This window comes from Lynx canadensis, chromosome C1 (assembly GCF_007474595.2).
Source record: "Lynx canadensis isolate LIC74 chromosome C1, mLynCan4.pri.v2, whole genome shotgun sequence".
In the NCBI taxonomy this organism is placed as follows: Eukaryota; Metazoa; Chordata; class Mammalia; order Carnivora; family Felidae; genus Lynx; species Lynx canadensis.
The window spans coordinates 42514443-42533655 of NC_044310.1; the positions used below are offsets into that span (position 1 = coordinate 42514443).

At 56.8% G+C, this 19213-nt stretch overlaps 1 protein-coding gene across 4 annotated transcripts in view; it reads left to right on the forward strand.

Moving 5' to 3' along the window:
- The first annotated feature begins 352 nt into the window (after window positions 1-352).
- PODN (podocan) overlaps window positions 353-19213 on the forward strand; it is a 40102-nt gene continuing 21241 nt past the window's right edge. Inside the window, exons 1-9 of one of the 4 annotated variants that reach the window (XM_030324887.2) lie at window positions 353-423; window positions 7847-8160; window positions 9401-9494; window positions 11051-11115; window positions 12696-12805; window positions 13936-14092; window positions 14394-14509; window positions 15050-15707; window positions 18929-19077. In XM_030324887.2, coding sequence (XP_030180747.1) covers window positions 7852-8160; window positions 9401-9494; window positions 11051-11115; window positions 12696-12805; window positions 13936-14092; window positions 14394-14509; window positions 15050-15707; window positions 18929-19077 — 1658 coding nt within the window. In that variant the 5' untranslated portion in view covers window positions 353-423; window positions 7847-7851. Of the gene's footprint in view, window positions 424-732; window positions 885-5579; window positions 7611-7846; window positions 8161-9400; window positions 9495-11050; window positions 11116-12695; window positions 12806-13935; window positions 14093-14393; window positions 14510-15049; window positions 15708-18928; window positions 19078-19213 lie in introns of those variants that run through there. The other 3 variants (XM_032594303.1, XM_030324886.1, XM_030324885.1) reach the window with 3 other exon arrangements.

Sequence of the window (19213 nt, forward strand, 5' to 3'; positions counted from 1 at the left end):
AGCCCCTGGCGCCAAACAGTGTTGCTTCAGCTGCTAGTAGTTAATGCTCCTTTACTTGGAAACGTTTTCAGCTCCTGGGAGCAATATGGTGCCGCCAGGGCTCACTCCTCACGCGCCTTGTCTCCCTGCGACTGGGGTCCGCATGCACCCTACTCTCAGCCCAATTTACCGTCCTTCAAGGCTCACCAGGGTCAACGTGGGTGTGGGGGCGGGGGAGACGGGGAGGGCGGAGAACTTTTCCGGGAAGGGGCCCAGCAGGGTCTTGGCTGGCCGCCCTGTTAGCCACGGCCCAGGACCCCAGGGTGGGAGAGTGAACGGAAAGGTACTCGTGCCTGGAGCGGTTGCAAAATCCTCAGTCATGAGGAAGAAACTGGGCTCAGAGGCACTTGGGTGAAGGGGCCCTTTCCCCAGCCCTCCTTTCAGGTGCTGGGGCCTAAAGGGGGTCCAGTTCCACTGCGGAAGGCGGGAACTAGGAAGCGTTGCGGGCTAGACACCCCGCCTTCCCAGGCTCTGGGTGGAGGGGGGTGGCCTGGTACGGCGGCCCCGCCGCGGCGGAGAGGGGGAGAGGGGTCGCTGCGGGGGCTCTGCCTCCCGGGAAGTGGGGCCGGGCCAAGCCCACGAGCGGAGGGGGCAGGCCCTCTCCCCTTCCCCGCGCCTGTGGGGACCCTACGCCTGTGTCCGGAGGAGGCCGGCGTCCAGCAGATGCACGCGGTGTGGAGGGGGGAGCGGGGGAGAGGCGGGGAGGAGAAAACCCACAACAAAACTTGCGTCGCCGAGCTCACGGCTCGACTTGAATGGAAGGAGCCCGCTCCCGCGGAGCGCAGCGGCGAATCGGGACAGCGCGTACGGCCGGCAGGGCGCGGCGCGGCGCGGGGGCGCAGCAGGTACCCAGTGCGGGTGGGCCAAGGGGTCCGGGCAGAGCCTGGGCGGCGGACTCGGACTTCCCGCCTGGTCCGGATGGTCCCCGCAGCTCCCCCCGGGCGGGGCCGCGGCATCCAGTCCCCTAGGTGGGAGCCCTGCACCGGGTGCGCGGCCGAGAGTTCTACCTTGGGAGTGCGACCCCTCCGCGATCGCGACCCGGGCAGGGGCCTTGTCTCCTCTCTGGCCACAGGCTGGTCCCAGCCCTCGCGCCCCCCCCCCCCCGTTGCGCACATCTGGAAAGAATCTGAGGGCGGATGGGAGGGGAGTGGGGTGGAAGAACGCGGGCTGGTGACCGGGAATGTGGGGGCAGGTGGAACTGGGGAGGGGCGTAGACCCCTGTATTTAGAGCCCAGGCGCGCGTCTTACTATATCAGCTCACCCCAGTTAGTTCTCCCTTCGCCCTCGTCACAGACAGAGAAACTGAGGCCTAGAGAGGGGCAGAGATATGTTTCCAGGAAGGGCGGACAGGTGAGGCGGAGCCCGCGCGACAGCCGCTCGGACCCGCTCGGGGCTTGGTTCCCCAGCCCAGCGCCGCGCACTCGCCAAGCCAGAGCTCTCAGCTGGCACCTGGTGTCCGTCTGTCTACGCGGCTGCCTGCCCGCTGGGACAGCTGGACTGAGCGGGGGTCGGGGGGGGGGGGGGGCGTGGAGCACGAGGAGAGAGGTCGGCGCCCTCCAGCGAAAGCGGCGGAAGTGCCAGGTTGTAGGTCTTGGAACCGCCAGGCTGGGGAGGGGGGTTAGAATACCTGATGCGCCGTCAGGTGGAAGAGGAGGTGGCGGCGGCCGCGAGCTCTTGGCATCAGCCTGGTCTGGGGGGTGGGGGTCGGCAACCGCCGCGACTTAGGGACAGAAGCAGACGCGGCAGGAGAATGAGAGCGGCGCTGACCGTCCCGGGTCCCCAAGGCATAGAGGGATGCGCGCCTGGCGCTCGGAGTGCATCATGGACCTGTTGAGCCCCCCCCCCCCCCCCGCAACCTGAGTAGCTGCTCTTGGACTTGGGCATGCGGGGGGAAGGTTAAGCAGTGGTTGAGCAGCTCCAAGAGGCACCACTGCTATGAACCAGGAGAGCCTTCGGGTGGTCATGTCCCCTTTTAAGGACCCAGTCTATTCTAGTCTAGAGTGCAAGTTAAGAAATGTTAGATTTAGGAAGACTTGGTGGCTCAGTCGGTTAAGCGTCTGGCTTCAGCTCAGGTCATGATCTCTGGGTTTGTGAGTTTAAGCCCCGCGTCGGGCTCTGTGCTGACAGCTTAGAGCCTGGAGCCTGCTTGGGATTCTGTGTCTCCCTCTCTCTCTCTGCCTGTCCTCCTTCTCTTTCTCTCTCTCTCTCTCGCTCTCTCTCCCTCTCAAAGATAAATAAACATTTAAAATTTTTTTTTAAAAAAGAGAAATGTTAGATTCAAATGGCTGTTTTCACAAAATCTTGTGGGAAAATACTTTGTGCTTTGTATCTGAATCTTAGGTAAGGGGTGACTAATGGTGGCACCTTTAGGCCTAGTAGAGTCATACTAAGACCTCTGACCATGACCTGCCTGGTGCCCTTGATGGCTCCCTATCACCACCAGCACCTTAGCATAGTGGCTGATGCCTTTGGAGACTTGGATCTCCGGTCACATCCTCAATCTCCTGCCCCATCCAGTTTACCCTTTATTATTTTTTTTAAAATGTTTATTTAATTTTAAAGAGAGAGAGACAGAGCACGAGCAGGGAAGGGGCAGAGAGAGAGAGGGACACAGAATCCAAAGCAGGCTCCAGGCTCTGAGCTGTCCCCACGGAGCCCTGCATGGGGCTGGAACTCACGAACTGCAAGATCATGACCTGATCCGAAGTTGGCCGCTTAACCAACTGAGCCACCCAGGCACCCCTGTTTTCCTTTCTTTAAAGGCACCTCCCTCTTCTCCCATCCCCACACTGTGCCTTTGCTCATGTCCTTCCCTCTGTCTGGAGTGCTTTTCCTCCTCTTTGTCCATCTGGAGAACTCCTACTCAGTCTTCAAGAGCAGTTCAAGGCTCTGGGCAGGAGTCAGAAGACACAAATTCTAGTCCTGGCCTTAACTTGAACATACTAATCTGTGAACTGAGGGGGTCAGACTAGATAATTTTGCAAATCTTTTCCAACTCTGCCTTTCACAAATTCATTTCTTCGTTCCACAAACATTTCCTGAACACTCACTCCATGCCTGGGGAGTCAGGAAAGGCTCAGCTGAATCTTGCAGGATTCAGTGGGCCAGCGGTGCTGTGGGAGCACCAAAGAACTTCCTCACCCAAAGGGGAGCAACAGCTTCCCAGAGCAGGGGCGTTTGAGTAGGAGTTTGATGGGGATGGGCAGCTATGGGAGCCCCTTTGTGCTTGAGTTTCCTATCTGCAGAGTAGGAAGATTATGTCTTAGTTTTGGGATTTCTATTAGAGGCAATAAGATGCAGCTATCTTGGGCTTAGCACCAAGTGGGGGATTAGTGAATTTTTACTGTATTTGAGTGGAGGAAGAAGGTGCCGCTAGGGGCTGAGGATCTGTGTCCTGATTTGGGTCTCCCTTCCCCTTCCTTCTTCTAGTTTTGCCTTAATCTCCACTTAAGCGCTTCTGGGCCTTAAGGTTTGGTTCCCTAGGGGGAGGTAGGTGCGGTGAGAGGCAGCTGGTCCCAGGGACTTCCTCAGTAACAGGAACCCCATGTGTGTTGCACTAGCCCGATGCCAGCAACAGGTGGACATGTCATTTCATTTAATTCTCACGAGGAGCGCCCATCTCCATTGCCTTATCTCACGAGGAGTGCCCATCACGAGGCTCAGGCGGTGAAGTGGCCTTGTCCAGACCCACATGGCCGACAGGAGTGGAGCCCATGCCCTTCTGTTGCTAAGGCGCTCCCTGATAGAGAGCTCACTGCAGGCCGAGCTGCCCCTCTAGCTGGCCATTTGCTGAACCAGCGGTGTAAATTGTGCCTCACCAGGGCCTCCTCACTCAGGACACGAAGAGGCCAGGGGCCCACTCTCTCCTTTATTCTTCCCTCACACAGCTCCAATGTGGCTGAGCACAGAGAAGGGGCTTTAGGGGCTTATCTGGCTCAACATTCTTAGAAGAACAACAACAACAAATCAAGACTCAGATGGGCCAGGATGTGGCCAAGGCCACACAGAAAACCAGGTGGTGGAGCTGGGGCTGCCCAGGATCCCAAGTTGCAGAGGATGAGGTGGGACTCTCTAGGCCCTGTCTGTTCTTCCTCCCTCTCTTGTCCATCCAGCTCATCCTCTCCATCCCAACACATCTCTCTGTCCAGACCAGGCTTGTGAGGCCTTGCCTGTACCGTTGCACAGCCTCAGAGAGCTCCTCACCGGTCCATCCATAAACCTGCCCATGCCACTCTCCTGCTCTTCAACAGCTTCTCATCTTTCCTAAGATCCTAAGATAAGGATCCCTCTCCCTAACTAGGCTTTCAAGTCCCTTCTTGGCCTGGACTGCCCACCTGCATCACTCCCTGTCCCCAACACACACCAGACGCTCTAGCCAGCTTGATGGAGGTCACCACATGGGCTCTTTTGCACCTGGGCCTTTGTACATGCTGACCTCCTTGCTTATATCACTCTCTCCCTTTTGTCTGATGTTCACCCTTTATGGCTAAATAAGGCATCACTTCTTCTGGGAAGCCTTGTTGGCCCCAGGCAAGATTAGGTCTCCTCGGGCCCCTATGGACTCTGGTTTCCCTCCATCACACCTCTGATGACACTGGGATTATAATACTCAGTTTACACCTATGTCTATTACATCCATGCCAGCACTGCCTGATAGAAATATAACGTGAGCCATAAATGCAAGCTGCGTACGTAATATGAAATTTTCTAGAAGCCAGGTTAAAAAAATAAAATGTGACAGGTAAAATTAATTTTAGTAGCTTATTTTATTTAACTAGTTTATCCAACATACATAATTAATATAAAAATAAATGAGATGTTTTGTGAGATACCCTAAATATTAGTGATATTCTACAGCCTCTAGTACTAGTACTAGTCTATGGAATCCGTATATACTACGGATTACACTTATAGCACCTCTCAATTCATTCTAGCCACATTTCAAGTGCTCAGTAGCCACATACAGCCACTACTTTGGACGGTGCAGGTGTGAGCTTCTTAAGGGCGGGAGCCCAACCCGAGTGCTCTGTCTGGGTCCTTAGTGCTCAGCTGTGCTTGGCCCAGTGAAGGGGCCACGTAGCATTGTGGTTAAGGCCCTGGGCTGGGAGCTCAGCTTCACCATTGAACAGCTGTGTTACATTGGCTGATCCCATTGGGCCTCAGCTCCCTCATCTATAAAGTGATGGTGATAACATTTTCAATATGGTTCATACTGTTAATATAAACAGATACAGTTTTATAGATCTTCACGGATACACACTGAAGCGGAAGGAGGAAAAATTGCTGGTCCGGTGAGTGCACAGGATATGTGGGGAGGAACCTTCTCCCTGGCCTCCTGCCCTGGTTGATTTGGGAACTGTGCCCACACTCCCCCCTCCCAGAGCCCTGGTCTGCAGTGGGGTCACACACTGGTCTAATGCTGGTGGCTCCGGGGACTGAAGGCTTTTGAGCTAGTGAGGGGTGGGGGTGGGGGGAGGGGAGGAGTTACAGTGTGCATGGGGATGATGGTCTGTAGACTGGCTGAGGATTCATTGCCCGTTTGGTCAGGGGATGGGGAAGCAGGGGTGTGGTAGGGTGGGAATAGGGCCAGGCTGCGGCAAGTGATCCTTACTGCTGCCAACTGACCCCTGCGGCCCGGGAGCTGTGCGTGTGCTAGTAGGCTCCCTGGTTTTCTGCTGGGCCAGCAGCTGGGGTCTGAGTCTGCTTAGACCTCGTAGACCTATATGGAGTCAGACAAGCCTGGCTGCTGCCCCTCTTCTCTCTCCTCACACATCTCTCTCTCTGTCTCTCTCTCTCTCTCTTTATGGCTTACCAGGGCTCACCCAGTCTGGGGTGGAGGGAGGGGCAGTAGTTATTGAATTGGGCTCTGCTGCCCCCTCTAGACTGAGAGCAGGGAACTTTGCCACCTCACTTGTGTCCCCTGTGCCAGCACAGGGCTGAGGGCAGACAAGACCTCACCTTGGAGAGCTGGCTGAGCCAATGAGTGAGGCAAAGCAGTGTCTGAAATACTGCAATGGCCACAGGGCAGCAGGAATTCGTAGGAGGCTGGAGTCTGTAAATCTGCGGGGAGGTGGGCCTGGGACCGGACTGAAAAGCACAAGCAGGATCTGGACAAGAGAAGAGGAAGAAGCAGGGGGTTGTGGGGTGGGCAGTGCCCATGGATCAGATATTAGTGGTAGGAAGAGCTAACATTTATTGAGCACTTAGGGTATACAGTATGTGCATCTCACTGACTCTCATGGTGTCTCCACGAGGGTGGACAGGTGAGGAAGCTGAGGTTTGGTGGGTGACAAAACTTGCTCAAGGTCATACAACTGAGAGCCAGAGCCGACTGCAGCCCTGGCTAGTTGGCTCCAGTGCCTGCCTTCCTAACCGGACATCGGCAGCGGTGGCCAGCTCCCAATTTACCCAGGCCCAGCATCTTCTAGCCGTGTGGGGTGTGGTCCCTGATCTAGTGCCTTGGAGAGAGCCTCAGACTGGGGCAGGGGTCCCCTGGGGCTGAGTGCCTGCCATGTACCTGCATTTGTAATTGCTGCAGCAGTGACAGCAGCACCACATCACCCAGGAGGTATCAGGTGCTTCACATCTGTCACCTTGCTGACTGCTCCCGGATGCTGTGGGTTTAGATGTATTATCTGCCTTGTAAGGTGAGGAAATAGGCCTGGGGGGGGTCAGAGCCACTAAGTGGTGGAGAGGGATTCAAACTGGGGTCTGTGGGACTCTAGAGTCAGCATACCTGAGCTATGGCCTGTCACATCATCCCAGAGATGTTTGCTGAGTGCCTTTCTGTAAAGAGAACTCCAGAGACCAGCCCAGAGCCCATCTAGGTCCATGGGCTGCTAAAGATGGAACCCTGCATCTTCCTCATGGCCTGAGGCCATCCCCAATGCCCCACCCCTGCTGCTCTAGGGGGCTATGCAGTGCTCAGGAGTGGTCCCTTGCAGGTGGCAGCAGGCTCTGGTGAGGCCAGCTGAGAGTGCAAACATCAGGAAGGGACTTGGAAGGGATGGCAGCAGCACCATTCACTGATGCCTGCCCTACGCCCGGCTCCACCCAGACACTGAGAGTGGCTTACAGCCCTACATGGGAGAAAGACACCTTCACGTATTCACAGCCCAACCCAACTCATACCCTGGGGGAACAGTGATGGAGGGTCCTGGGGCAGCTCAGAGTCTTCCCAGGGGACACATCACTGGTGTTAGTTCTTAGAGAAGTTGCTAACTGCACAAGAGAGGGAGAGGGCTTCCAGGCAGAAGGAACAGCATGTGCAAAGGCCTGGAGAGAGGAACTTCTAGATAGACCTGTATGACTGGGGTGTGGGTGCTGGAAGAGAGACAGGGTCAAGCCCTGAACATCCTAGAACAGCAAGCCGAAGAGCTGGGATGTGCCCCGTTGCTGCTGGCCCACCATGGCCTGTGGCTCTGGACGAGATACAGGGCCTGTCAGCCCTGCCTGTGCCAGGGCAGCAAGAGCTCCACAAAGTCCTGGCCAACGCCTGCAAGTCACAGTTCCTCCTGGGCCACAGATTCCCCTTCTGTGAAGTGGGTGTCCGGTGCTCAGAGCCAGGACTGGTAAGGGCTGCTGGAAGTTTTGCAGACTTGCCTAAGGACAGGGCTTCACCTCCTCCCTCCAGAGGGTAGCCCTGATGAGGGGGAGGTGGGTAGGGAAGGGAGGGTGGCAGCAGATCGGACGTGTGCCCAGGATCCCTGGGTAGGCTCTGTCTTGTGCCTAGGAGGGCCCTAGTGTGACTTCCATAGGCGTGCCTGCTGTCCCTAACAGGTGAAGTCTGACTCACCCCCTCCTGCAGGCACCATGGCCCGGAGCAGGGCACTGCTGTTCCTGTTGCTGTTGCCATCGCAGCTGCAGCTGGGACTGGTGAGCACGGTGAGGTCTCCAGGGTTTGGCCGAGGTGGTGCCCACAGCCTGAGCCCTGAAGAGAACGAATTCATGGAGGAGCCAGTGTTGGTCCTGAGCCCTGAGGAGCCAGGGCCTGGCCCTGCCACCATCAACTGCCCCCGAGACTGTGCCTGCTCCCAAGAAGGTGTTGTGGACTGTGGTGGCATTGACCTGCGTGAGTTCCCGGGGGACCTGCCTGAGCACACCAACCATCTGTCTCTGCAGGTGAAGCCGCCATTGCAACAGCGGTCACCAGGGGCTGCCCTCTACACTCGCGGCTCCTGGCCCAGAACCCCCAGTTCCTGTGGCTCCCCAACCCCAGACGCAAGGTGCTAGGGCATTCCCCGCTCTGATGTCCCAGTCACAGAGTAACGTGATATTATAACTGCTTTGTTTTACTTGGAGGAGTCTGGGCTGAGGGAAAAAAGGACACAGATCTGCCTGGCAGGTGACCCTCTGAATGGACGGGGTGCCCAGACACCATTACAGGCCAGGAGAACAAGAGAAAGTCAACCCTGATTGATGCTCTGGGGGCTCAGAGGATAGAGTATTCTCCCCAGCTGAGGTGCAGGCTAGATTTTGAGAAGTGGGACACAGTGTTCCAGATGGGGGACTCTGGGAGTTCTGGTGCACCCAACTTTGTGTGGCCCAGCAGCTCTGGAGGAGAGAGAGGGGCTCTCATACCCATTTCCAGAGATCAAGCCTAGTGAAGGAAAGTGATCTGCCCAATGGTCACTCAAACTGATAGGTCTAGGGTGATGGTGGAGGGAGCCCGCGGCCAGGGTAGCCCATGAGGGAAAGGGACAAGTTAAGGACAACACTTACTGTTGGTTCATTCACTCATTTATTCATAAAAGTCTCCCAGGTGCATGCTTGATACGTCTGGTGCTGTGTCAGATGCTGGGCGTGTAGGGAGGGTTTGAACAGCCTATGGGGGAGGCAGAGATCTAAACAGGTAAAGACAACAGATGGAGACAGAAGGACTAGTGCTGTGGGGCCCATAGCAGTTCCTAGTCTGGCCTCAATCCAATTCAGGAAGACTTTTGGAGGAAGGTTTTAAAGCATTCCAAAGGGAGTGAGGACCCAGGTTCCCCCCCCCCAACCCGAGAAAGGGAGCCAAAAGTAGTTTCTGGCTTGGGGTGGGGAGAATGGGCTGCGGATGCCTGTCATCCAGTGGGAACATGAAGGGAGCGGGTCTAGAGGGGAGGCGGCACTCCAAGTTTGAACCACCTGGAGATGCTCCCATCTGGGCTCCTAGAAGGTGGGACCTGCATGCCTTTTGTGGTCACTGCTGTGCCTCCAGCGCTGAGGCCCGGGCCTGGCCCAGACCCAGGGCCTGTCTGCATGAGGGTGAATCCCAAGGGAGGTGCCCAGCAGAGGGACTGGCTCCTGGGACTGGGACTGAGGGTGGGGGCAGGCCTCTAGTGAGCCTGCCTCCTCACCACCCCTGGCCCTTACTCCCCAGAACAACCAGTTGGAGAAGATCTACCCCCAGGAGCTCTCCAGATTGCATCGACTGGAAACTCTGAACCTCCAGAACAACCGTCTGACTTCCCGAGGTGAGGGATCACCCAGAGCCCAGGAGAGGGACACGAGGGGGTGGGGACTGGTGCCCATGGGAAGAGCTCCACCCTGCAGATCCTGGGATACGAAAAACAGCAGGGCTGGGCTGGCAGCAGGGCCTCACGGCCAGGGGCTCCCTGTGGTTGCCTAAGAGTCACCCCTGTGGGTTTCTGAGACCTGGGAGTTGGGTCAGGGGAAAGGCTGAGATTCCCAGGACCTTTCTCATAGACTCTTTATTTTTATTATTATTTTTTTTAACATTTATTTATTTTTGAGAGAGAGAGAGAGAGGACGCGCGGAGGAGGGGCAGAAAGAGGGGGAGAGCCTGAAGCAGGCTCCGGGCTCCGAGCTGTCAGCACAGAGCCTGACACGGGGCTCAAACTCATAAACCGCGAGATCATGACCTGAGCAGAAGTCAGACACTTAAGTGATTGAGCCACCTATGCACCCCTCTCATAGACTCATATTCACAGAAGGCCTTCAGAATCAAAGATGCGTAGAACACTCACATTGTAAAAAGTTATTTTTTTCTGATGATGAAAATAATTTATAACAGAAAATTTGGAAATGTAGAAAACAAAATGGAAAAGAAAAAACCCACTTATAATTCTGCCACGTGGAGTTAATCACTACTAACGTTTGGGTATGTTTCTTTCTACTTTACTTATATGCTGTAAGATTCACCCAACATAAAAGTACAATTTGATGAGTTTTGGTAAGTTTACATAGTTGTACAACCATCACCACAATTCAATCTAGTCTCTTTTCTTTGTGTTTTTTCATTTATAGCTGAGCTTACAGTTTAGCTATTATAACTGTCATAATTGCTCTGCTACACTTAGCAGTTAGCAAAGCAGCATTTTTCATGTTGCAAAAAACTCTCAGTGGCCATCATTTCACACAGCGGCAGCCGGGTATTCCACAGAGGGACCCTGCACGGTTTATGTAACTGTTCCCTCTCCTTAGATGCTTGGGTGCGTCCCAGCATCTGAGGGTCTGGGAGCCCGGAACTGAGTGTCAGAGGCTGGCCTCAGGACTGGAGAAGGGCCAGTTTGGCTGGGCTCCCAGCAACAGCCGAGTCCTGACACTACAGCTGCCAGCTGGGACAGGGATGGGCCAGATGGTGGCAGGGGTGGGGGGGCACAGGGGCCACAGCTCTGCCCTGCAGAGGTATGAGGAGGGTCTCTGATCCTCTAGGGCTGCACCTGAGGAAAGCACTCCTTCCTGATGGGGAAGGGTGGGGATGGGTCCTCTGCCCCATGGCCTGACCTTATGAGGACCCATTCCCACGTGGGTGCCCCCGAGCAGGTGAAGAATTGGTCATTTGTGAGTAGACACTGTCTACCTGCTCCTCTGAGCCGGGGCTCCTGGGAGCAAGGGGAAAGAAAACAGGGCTGCTGGGACTGGTTGGGAAGGGATCAGAACCCAACGTGCCTCAGGGAGGGCCCTCCCGGTCCTGGCAAGTGGGGTGGGCACTGGGGGGTCGGTGGTGGTGTGCTCCCTTGTAGCATCTCCTTCATCCAGGGCTCTGACCGATGCCTGTCCTTTGAAGGGCTCCCGGAGGAGGCGTTTGAGCATCTGACCAACCTCAACTACCTGTACTTGGCCAATAACAAGGTAAAGGGCCCCCTGGTGTTGGAGGCTGAGCTCAGGTCGCTGGGTCCCCATTGCTGCTCAGACATGGTCCCGGTGAGACCTCACACCTCACTGCAGGGCATCAGAGTGGTCAGATAATGAAAACGGAGGCCAAGGCCTTACAGAAGTGCAGGAAGGTGATAGCCACTTGGAGGGCTTCCTGGAGGAGATGGCATTTGAGCAGGGCCATGAAGGGTAGCGGGATTTCAGCCAGGGGCCCTAAGGGGGAGGCACTGCCAAAGAGAGAGCATGAGAAAAGGCACGAAGGCACTCAACTTCAAAATATTTGGTGTGTCCCAGGGCTCTGTCCTGGCCTCTTCTCTCTGAGGTCTCTCGAGGTGACCCATCCCCTCCCCAGGCTTTAGCACCCATCTACATCATGGCCATGTCCAGTGGCAGCCCCCAGCCTTTTCCACTCCTCCCACAGGAGACTCAAAGATCCACCCGCCTCCTCGACATCTCCCCTAGATGTCTAATGGACCTAGAACTCTGCTTGCCTCCCACAACCCCGAAAGCCCAATTTTCCTGCGGCCTTCTCCCCTGCCCCCCATAAAGGTCATCTCCAACCACCTACAGCACCGCTCGGCTGAGCCACAAATCCAGGGCGCTTTGCTCACCCACGCCTAATCCCACTGCACGCCCTCGGCTCCCCTCCGGCCCCGGTCCACCAGCCTGCACCACGACGGCCCTGCTTCCCTGTTTGCTCCTCCTTCTCCACAGAGAAGCCAGAGTGACCTTTAAAAATCACACCTGCTTCCACCCCTCCAACCCGCCCTCCCCATCTCAAAGCTCCTGAGGCTTTACTTTCCAGGCAGAACGAAAGCCACACTTCTCCCCATGGCAGATGGCCTGTGTGTGGGCCCGCCTGCCTCTCTCAACTCCTATTCCCACTCGCTCCCTCTCCTCCAGCCCCCAAACCTGGCAACCCCCAAGTGGGGCCTACACTTGCTGCCCCTGCTGCCGTGGGTGCTCTCCCCTCAGATGGCATTAACGGTGCCTTCATGCCTTAAGTGTCACCTGTTCCCCGAGCACCCAACCCAGTTATTCCGTCTTCAGCCTGTTTTAACTCGCTATCACTATTGGATACTTTTGTGCCTTGTTTATTGTCTTCTCCATTGAGATGTAAGCTTTGGGGGTGGGGGTGGAGGCACTTCTCTGTCTTGTTCCTCAGGACACGTCCAGCTCCTGGACGCATGCCTGCAGTGTTGCAGACTCAGGGACTACTGTTGAATGAATGAAGGCTAGACACTGGGCAGGGGGAGGGCGTGTCTGGAGAAGTGGGTGCTCACTGTAGCTGGACAGAGGGTCTGTGTCAGGGAGCGATGAGGGGAGAGGCCAAGAGGACAGGCAGGGCAGGGGACAGGCCTAGGGGGCTTTAAATGTTTAGGGCTGTGGGGGGCCACGGAGTTCTGTTTTTGCACACTCAGGGGAGTGGGACGGGCTTCCAGTTTAGAAAGATGGCTCTGGTTGCAAAGAGGAGCCCAGATGAGCAGCAGGCAGTGAGACCCAGAGCTGGCCTCTGCCCGCCATTGGTCTTTCTGCCCCAACTCTTCCCTTTCCAGCTGACGTTGGCACCCCGGTTCCTGCCAAACACCCTGATCAGCGTGGACTTCGCTGCCAACTATCTCACCAAGATTTACGGGCTCACTTTTGGCCAGAAGCCAAACTTGAGGTCAGAGGTCAGAGGTCAGACGGGGGCCCTGGGCTCAGGCTGGGGAAGGGGGAGAAGCTGAGACACTCCCAGCCCCAAGCCAGGCAGAGGACAGGCCCTGGAGGAGGGGCATGCTGGGCAGTGCAGGCATGATGCCCTTGCTCAGGGCTGTGGTGAGGGATGCCCACGGGCTGCAGGGGCACAGGATCTGAGGAGTGAAAGCAATCAGTCCAAGAGGCAAGGACAGAGAGTGATGTCTGTGGAACTGTGGGGAGCTGGGTGGAGGGTCTTTCCCTCCTTCCCCAGCCCCTGTGGGAAGGAAGCATCTTCCAGCAGACAGAGCTGCCCCTCCCCAAGAGCTGCTTTGGGAAGAGTAGCACAGGTGTGTGAGCAGGGCAGGGTGGTTGGGGGGGGGGGCAGGTACTGACAATCCCTGGTGCTGCTTCTGCTTCCGTCCCTGAATCTGTCATCTCACTTGATTCTCTCCATGGGGTCACTGTGCATGGTCCCATCCTACAGATGAGAAGGCTGAGGCCCAAGAGAGGCCACACAGCAAGAATGAGTTCTTTTATGTTTAGAATATCTTCTCTTATTTTTTATCTTTGCTCCTTCTAGTATGTTAGTTCCATGAAGGCAGGGTCTTGTTGGTTGTGTCCACTGCTTATATCTTCAGAGTCTAGAACAGTCCCGGCACATAGGGACAATCACTATATATTTGCTGAATGAATGAGAGTTCACCTCCTCTGAGCCAGGCCCTGTAGTGGACACTTGAGACAAAGAGGTAGTGGGGATAGCCCCCATCGTGGGAAGTCCTGCAGAACTCAGAGCCAGCTGCTTGGGGTTGGCACGCAGGATTCCAGGGCTGCAACAGTCAGGCAATGACTGAGAACCTTGAAGGGTGTGGAGGAGCACAGACTAGGGGTCAGAAAATCCTGTTTCTGCCACTGACGTGAGGGGGCAGCCTCTGGTAGGTCCTTGGTCTCCCTGGTTGTTTAGGAGGCACTGGATTAGGTGGGGTCTGAGGTCCTTCAAATGGGAGGAGGGTGCCCTGGGCCCAGGCCCAACCTGAGCAAGGTCTGAAGGCTCATCAGATGAGCTGGTTGGAAGAGGGGTGGGCATGGGTGGGTGAGGACCTGTGCCTCATCCCCCAGGTCCGTGTACCTGCACAACAACAAGCTGGCGGATGCCGGGCTGCCGGACAACATGTTCAACGGCTCCAGCAACGTCGAGATCCTCATTCTGTCCAGCAACTTCCTGCGCCACGTGCCCAAGCACCTGCCACCTGCCCTCTATAAGCTGCACCTCAAGGTGGGAGGGAGAGCATGGTGGGGGGGCGGCAAAAGAGCAGGGTCCTGCAGTGGGGGAAGAGCCCAGGCCCACACAGGCACCGTGGTGAGGCTGTGGGGCCTTGGGCACACGCCGGAGGGCACAGTGTCCACTGTGGAGAACCAGGCAGAAGCCTGGGTACCTGGCTGTCAATATCACATGCAGCATCCTCCAGGCCTGTGCATCCTCGCATGGTTCCCCTAGACTCCCCTCCACATCTCTTCCAGGGCTCCGCCCCTGCCCCTCAGCTGTCCCTCATACTCCCCACCATCCCACCCCTCAGAACAACAAGCTGGAGAAGATCCCACCAGGTGCCTTCAGTGAGCTGAGCAATCTGCGTGAACTGTACCTGCAGAACAATTACCTGACTGACGAGGGTCTGGACAATGAAACCTTCTGGTGAGCCCCACCTGGGCCCTCCGTGTGAGCACGGCAACCGGGAAGCTGCTCCCTGGGCCCACCCTGCCGGGTCCTCTCACACATGCCTGTCACCTACCTGTCCCCCACCAGGTTCCTGGAGAAGGAACTTTGGGCTTGTGCCTTTGCTGACACGCCTGTCCCAAGAACAAGTGATATGTCTAGAGAAGGCCTGCCCCACTTCCAGTGAGGCTGGCTTCTTGGTACAAAGTTGAAACTGGAGTATACTTGCTGAAGGCAAATATGTTTTCATTTTTTAGGGCCCAGGGTAGCCACAAAAAGCCTTAAACAATTGGTCTTCAAATTGACTTCTATGTGTCAAAAACCATGCTAGATTCTTCCTTCACCAACGTGTCACTGAATCAACCCAAGGACCGGCTCCAAGAGGACTGAGCTCCCCTAGTGAGCTAGTCACAGAGCTGCGATGAGTTAGAGGCAGGTCCCCCACCATCTCCCTTGGGAGTAGGGGTGGACCAAACACCGTGGGCCTCGGCCAACCATCCCAATTCCTCCCTGCCACAGGAAGCTGTCCAGCCTGGAGTACCTCGATCTGTCCAGCAACAACCTGTCGCGGGTCCCGGCAGGGCTGCCGCGCAGCCTCGTGCTCCTGCACCTGGAGAAGAACGCCATCCGGAGCGTGGACGCAGACGTGCTGACGCCCATCCGCAGCCTCGAGTACCTGCTGCTGCACAGCAACCAGCTGCACGCGCGCGGCATCCACCCGCGTGCCTTCCAGGGCCTTAAGCGGCTGCACACGGTGCACCTGTACAACAACGCTCTAGAGCGCGTGCCCAGCGGCCTGCCCCGGCGCGTGCGCACTCTCATGATCCTGCACAACCAGATCACCGGCATTGGCCGCGACGACTTCGCCACCACCTACTTCCTGGAGGAGCTCAACCTCAGCTACAACCGCATCACCAGCCCACAGGTGCACCGAGATGCCTTCCGCAAGCTGCGCCTGCTGCGCTCGCTGGACCTGTCCGGTAACCGGCTGCACACCTTGCCACCTGGGCTGCCGCGCAACGTGCATGTGCTGAAGGTCAAGCGCAATGAATTGGCAGCCCTGGCGCGCGGAGCGCTGGCCGGCATGGCCCAGCTGCGTGAGCTCTACCTCACCGGCAACCGGCTGCGCAGCCGCGCCCTGGGCCCCCGCTCCTGGGCCGACCTTGCCCACCTCCAGGTAAGGGGGAGGGGAGAGCGGCTGGGTCATGCCCGCGTGAGGTGCTACTGGGATGGCTGCCCCGAGCCCACCCATCTTCTGGGCCCAGGTGAGGGGTGGGTAGGAGGGACTGGCCGTGAGGGGGGTGGGGGTGGGCAGCTGGACGAAGGAAGTGGCTGGCTGGCATGCCAGGATACAGCAGTGATGGGCTGGTATGGCCAGGCTGAGCTCAGCACCTGCAGGTACAGGCTTGCAGAGGGCTGTGGGGATAAGAAGTCATGGCTGCAGGTAGGGGGCCCACGGTTCAGGAGGACAGGCAGGGGAGGGGGCGGGCAGGGCCAGTTCAGGTGGCACTGGAGAGTCAGGCTCACCCATCTGAAGGCTCAGGTACAGGTGGCTGGGAAAGGCTGGGCTTGGGGCAGGGGAGGGGGTGAGGCCTGGGAGGCAGGCTGACCTCATCGGGTCTGCAGAGGGCCGGGGGAGCCTGCTTGAGGCGTGCTGGGCTGCTCAGTGGGTGTGGCTGCCGTGGCCACAGTTGGAGTCAGGTGGGATATCGGCTGTGAGCGAAACTTCCCACTCAGTGAGGGCTGAAAGGGAACTTGAGAAACCTGGGAGGCAGGGCCTAGGTGCTGCGAGGTCAGGAGCTGCCCCCCACTCTGCTGCCTTACGGGGCCCCCTTCCCAACATGTCCCCTCCCTGTCTCTCAGATGTCACCTCCTTGGGAGGTCTTCCTTCACCACCTATCACCCTCCTCTGCTTTGTTTTTCTTCCTGATCCTCATCCCTCCTGGGCATTAGGTCATCCATCTGCTTGTTTGTTGCCTGCTCTTTTGCTGGAACCCGCGGCAGGCATTTTAGTCTGTCGTGTTCGCAGGACCTCAGTGTGGTAGGCTCACAGTACACGTTTTTCGGGGGAGCTGTCAGGATGAGGATGTCTGAGGGAAACATAGGGGAGAGCCCACAGAATGGGGGGCAGGGAGGTGGGGCCCAGCCCCGAGGGTAGGGCAGGGGTAGTTGGGGGTAGGCAGCTGGCCTTACAGGAGCAGCTGTTAGCCGGGGTCTCTCCTCACCCAGACAGCCCTGCTGGGTGCCAGACACCAGGATCCCGTTACCTGTGTCAATCCCTCTTGGTTTTCCTCAGGAGCCCATTCTCAAGGAGATCGAATCCCATCGTCCTCCCCTCCACACTTGCTCCTCTTGAAGTGTATTTATTTTGGGAGAGAGAGAAAATACGAGCAGGAGAGGATCGGGGGGGGGGGGGGGGGAGAGAGAGAGAGAGAGGGAGAGAGAGAATCCCAAGCAGGCTCTGCACTGTCAGCACAGAGCCCGACGTGGGGCTCGAACTCATGAAGCATGAGATCATGACCTGAGCCAAAGTCAGACACTTAACCCACTGAGCCACTAGGTACCGCTGTGCTGCATTTCCTAACTCACTGAAGGGGGTGCCCACAGGAAACCTGGAAGCTGCCCTTGACACCCCCTTTTTCACACCACGTGCCTCCAACATCCATTGTTACTAAACTCTGCCAGTTCTACCATCGCATCTCTCAACTCACTTCTCTCCACCCCTGCTTCCCATACCCCGAGCCACCCCCCTTTCTCACCTGCACCCTGGCTCCATAGGAGCTCTTCACTCCCTTATTCTGTATGCAGTCGGTAGGTATCTTGAAACACATACACTCACCTTACACTCCTGCTCAGAACCCTTCTGTGGCTCCCCATTGCTCTTAGACCCAGACCAGAATCCTTGCCACAGTTCTCAGGGCTGGCCTGCCTCTGCTCCTGGCTGAGCTCCTTGGTTTCCCAGCCACACTGGGCTTTACTCATGCTGGCCTTGCTGCTGGAAGCATAGCACCCTGGGAACACCTCACTCATTCATGCCACAGTTGTCCCGGTTCTCCACCACGTAAGACACAACTCTAGAACTGAGAACCTGACAGGGAGTAAGGTGGATGGGTCATTACCATCCTAGAGCCTATAATATGCCTAGGACTTAGTTCAGGTGTCATCTCCTTCAGGAAGCCCCCAGTGATGGGAAGGTATGTGAATTCAGTCAGGGATGAGGTGTCTGGTGGGGGGGATTCTTCCTTACACTGTCAGATCTTTCTATAAGCAGCTGCCCCCACTGCTTCAGAGCCCCTGCCTGTGCTGGCTGCTATACTCCCCTGACCCAAGCCTGGGTCGAGGCCACTCCCCTGGGCTCCCTCAACACAGCCAATTCCACCAGCTGTCATTGTCAGATTCTGTGTGCATCTCCTCCGCCACCCTGACCTCCAGTGCCAGAGGCAGCTTCTAGTGGATTCCATTTCCCCAGCACCTGTGGGCATGAGGATGTTCGGAATGAATGAGGAAGTGCCACAGCTGTGTGGAGGGGACACAGTGGGGAGCAGGGAGCCCTGCTGGGTAGAGGAGGTGACCGGGAGGCTCCCTAAGGTGTGAAGCTGGTTTTTCCCCTTGAATCTTGAATCTAGATTCATGGCCCCCAGTTCCTGACCTTGAGCCCCCTCCTGTCAGGGTGAGGAAGGGAGATTAGAGATGATGGAATCCCACCTGTGCCTACACAGGTGTGTGTCAGAGCGAGTATGTGCAGACAGCCTGAGGGCAGTGAGCCGGGCCCATGCACGTCCAGGTCTCCTGCCTGCTGCATGTTTGCTCTGCTTCCTGGGAAAACCACCCCATTTCCCTGCCCACCTGCTTCCTGGACTCCAGGCATGTGGTGATCCCAGGACTGACCAGCCTAGGTCAGTAGGCCTTGAACCCTTTCTCTTGGCCCCTGCCCACATGGCCTCTGAAGGCCACAAATGAGCAATCCCACCTGTGTGGACCCCACCCTCACCCTCATCTGGGACCAGTGTGGGAATATGCAACCACTGGAGGACCCCGGGCCTCTGCCCTTCTGGGATCTTCAGTCTGATAGGGGTGACAGGTGTACTAAGGAGGAAGGACTGTGACACTCAGATATCTTGGCTGTGAATTCATGTGGGAAGACAGAAGGAGCTGGGTAGGACATATAACAGTTAGAACAAGGGTTTGGAGTCAGGTGCTTTGGGTTCCAGCTTCATACAGGCTGTGTGGCCTTGGACAGATCTCTTAATCCATGTGAACCTCTGTTTCCCCTCCTGGAAAATGGGGACAGTTAAAGGCCCCACCTCACAGGGTTATCATAAGATTTAGATAGGTCAGGTGGTTGGTGGGATCTTTGCAAGATGTTAAGTGTTTTGACTCCCCTGGTCATCTATATAGCTGCTGGACATCGCTGGGAATCAGCTCACAGAGATCCCTGAGGGGCTCCCTGAGTCACTCGAGTACCTGTACCTGCAGAACAACAAGATTAGCACTGTGCCTGCCAATGCCTTCGACTCCACGCCCAACCTCAAAGGCATCTTTCTCAGGTAGGAGGTCCCCTGGGGCAGTGCACATGCCCCTCTGGGTTCAACCCTGGCTCTAATGGGATAGTTGAGGCATGTGGGAACAGCTCCCAGGTAGAGGTCAGTGTTTGAAGCCTGGCTTCACTGCTGACTGGCTCTG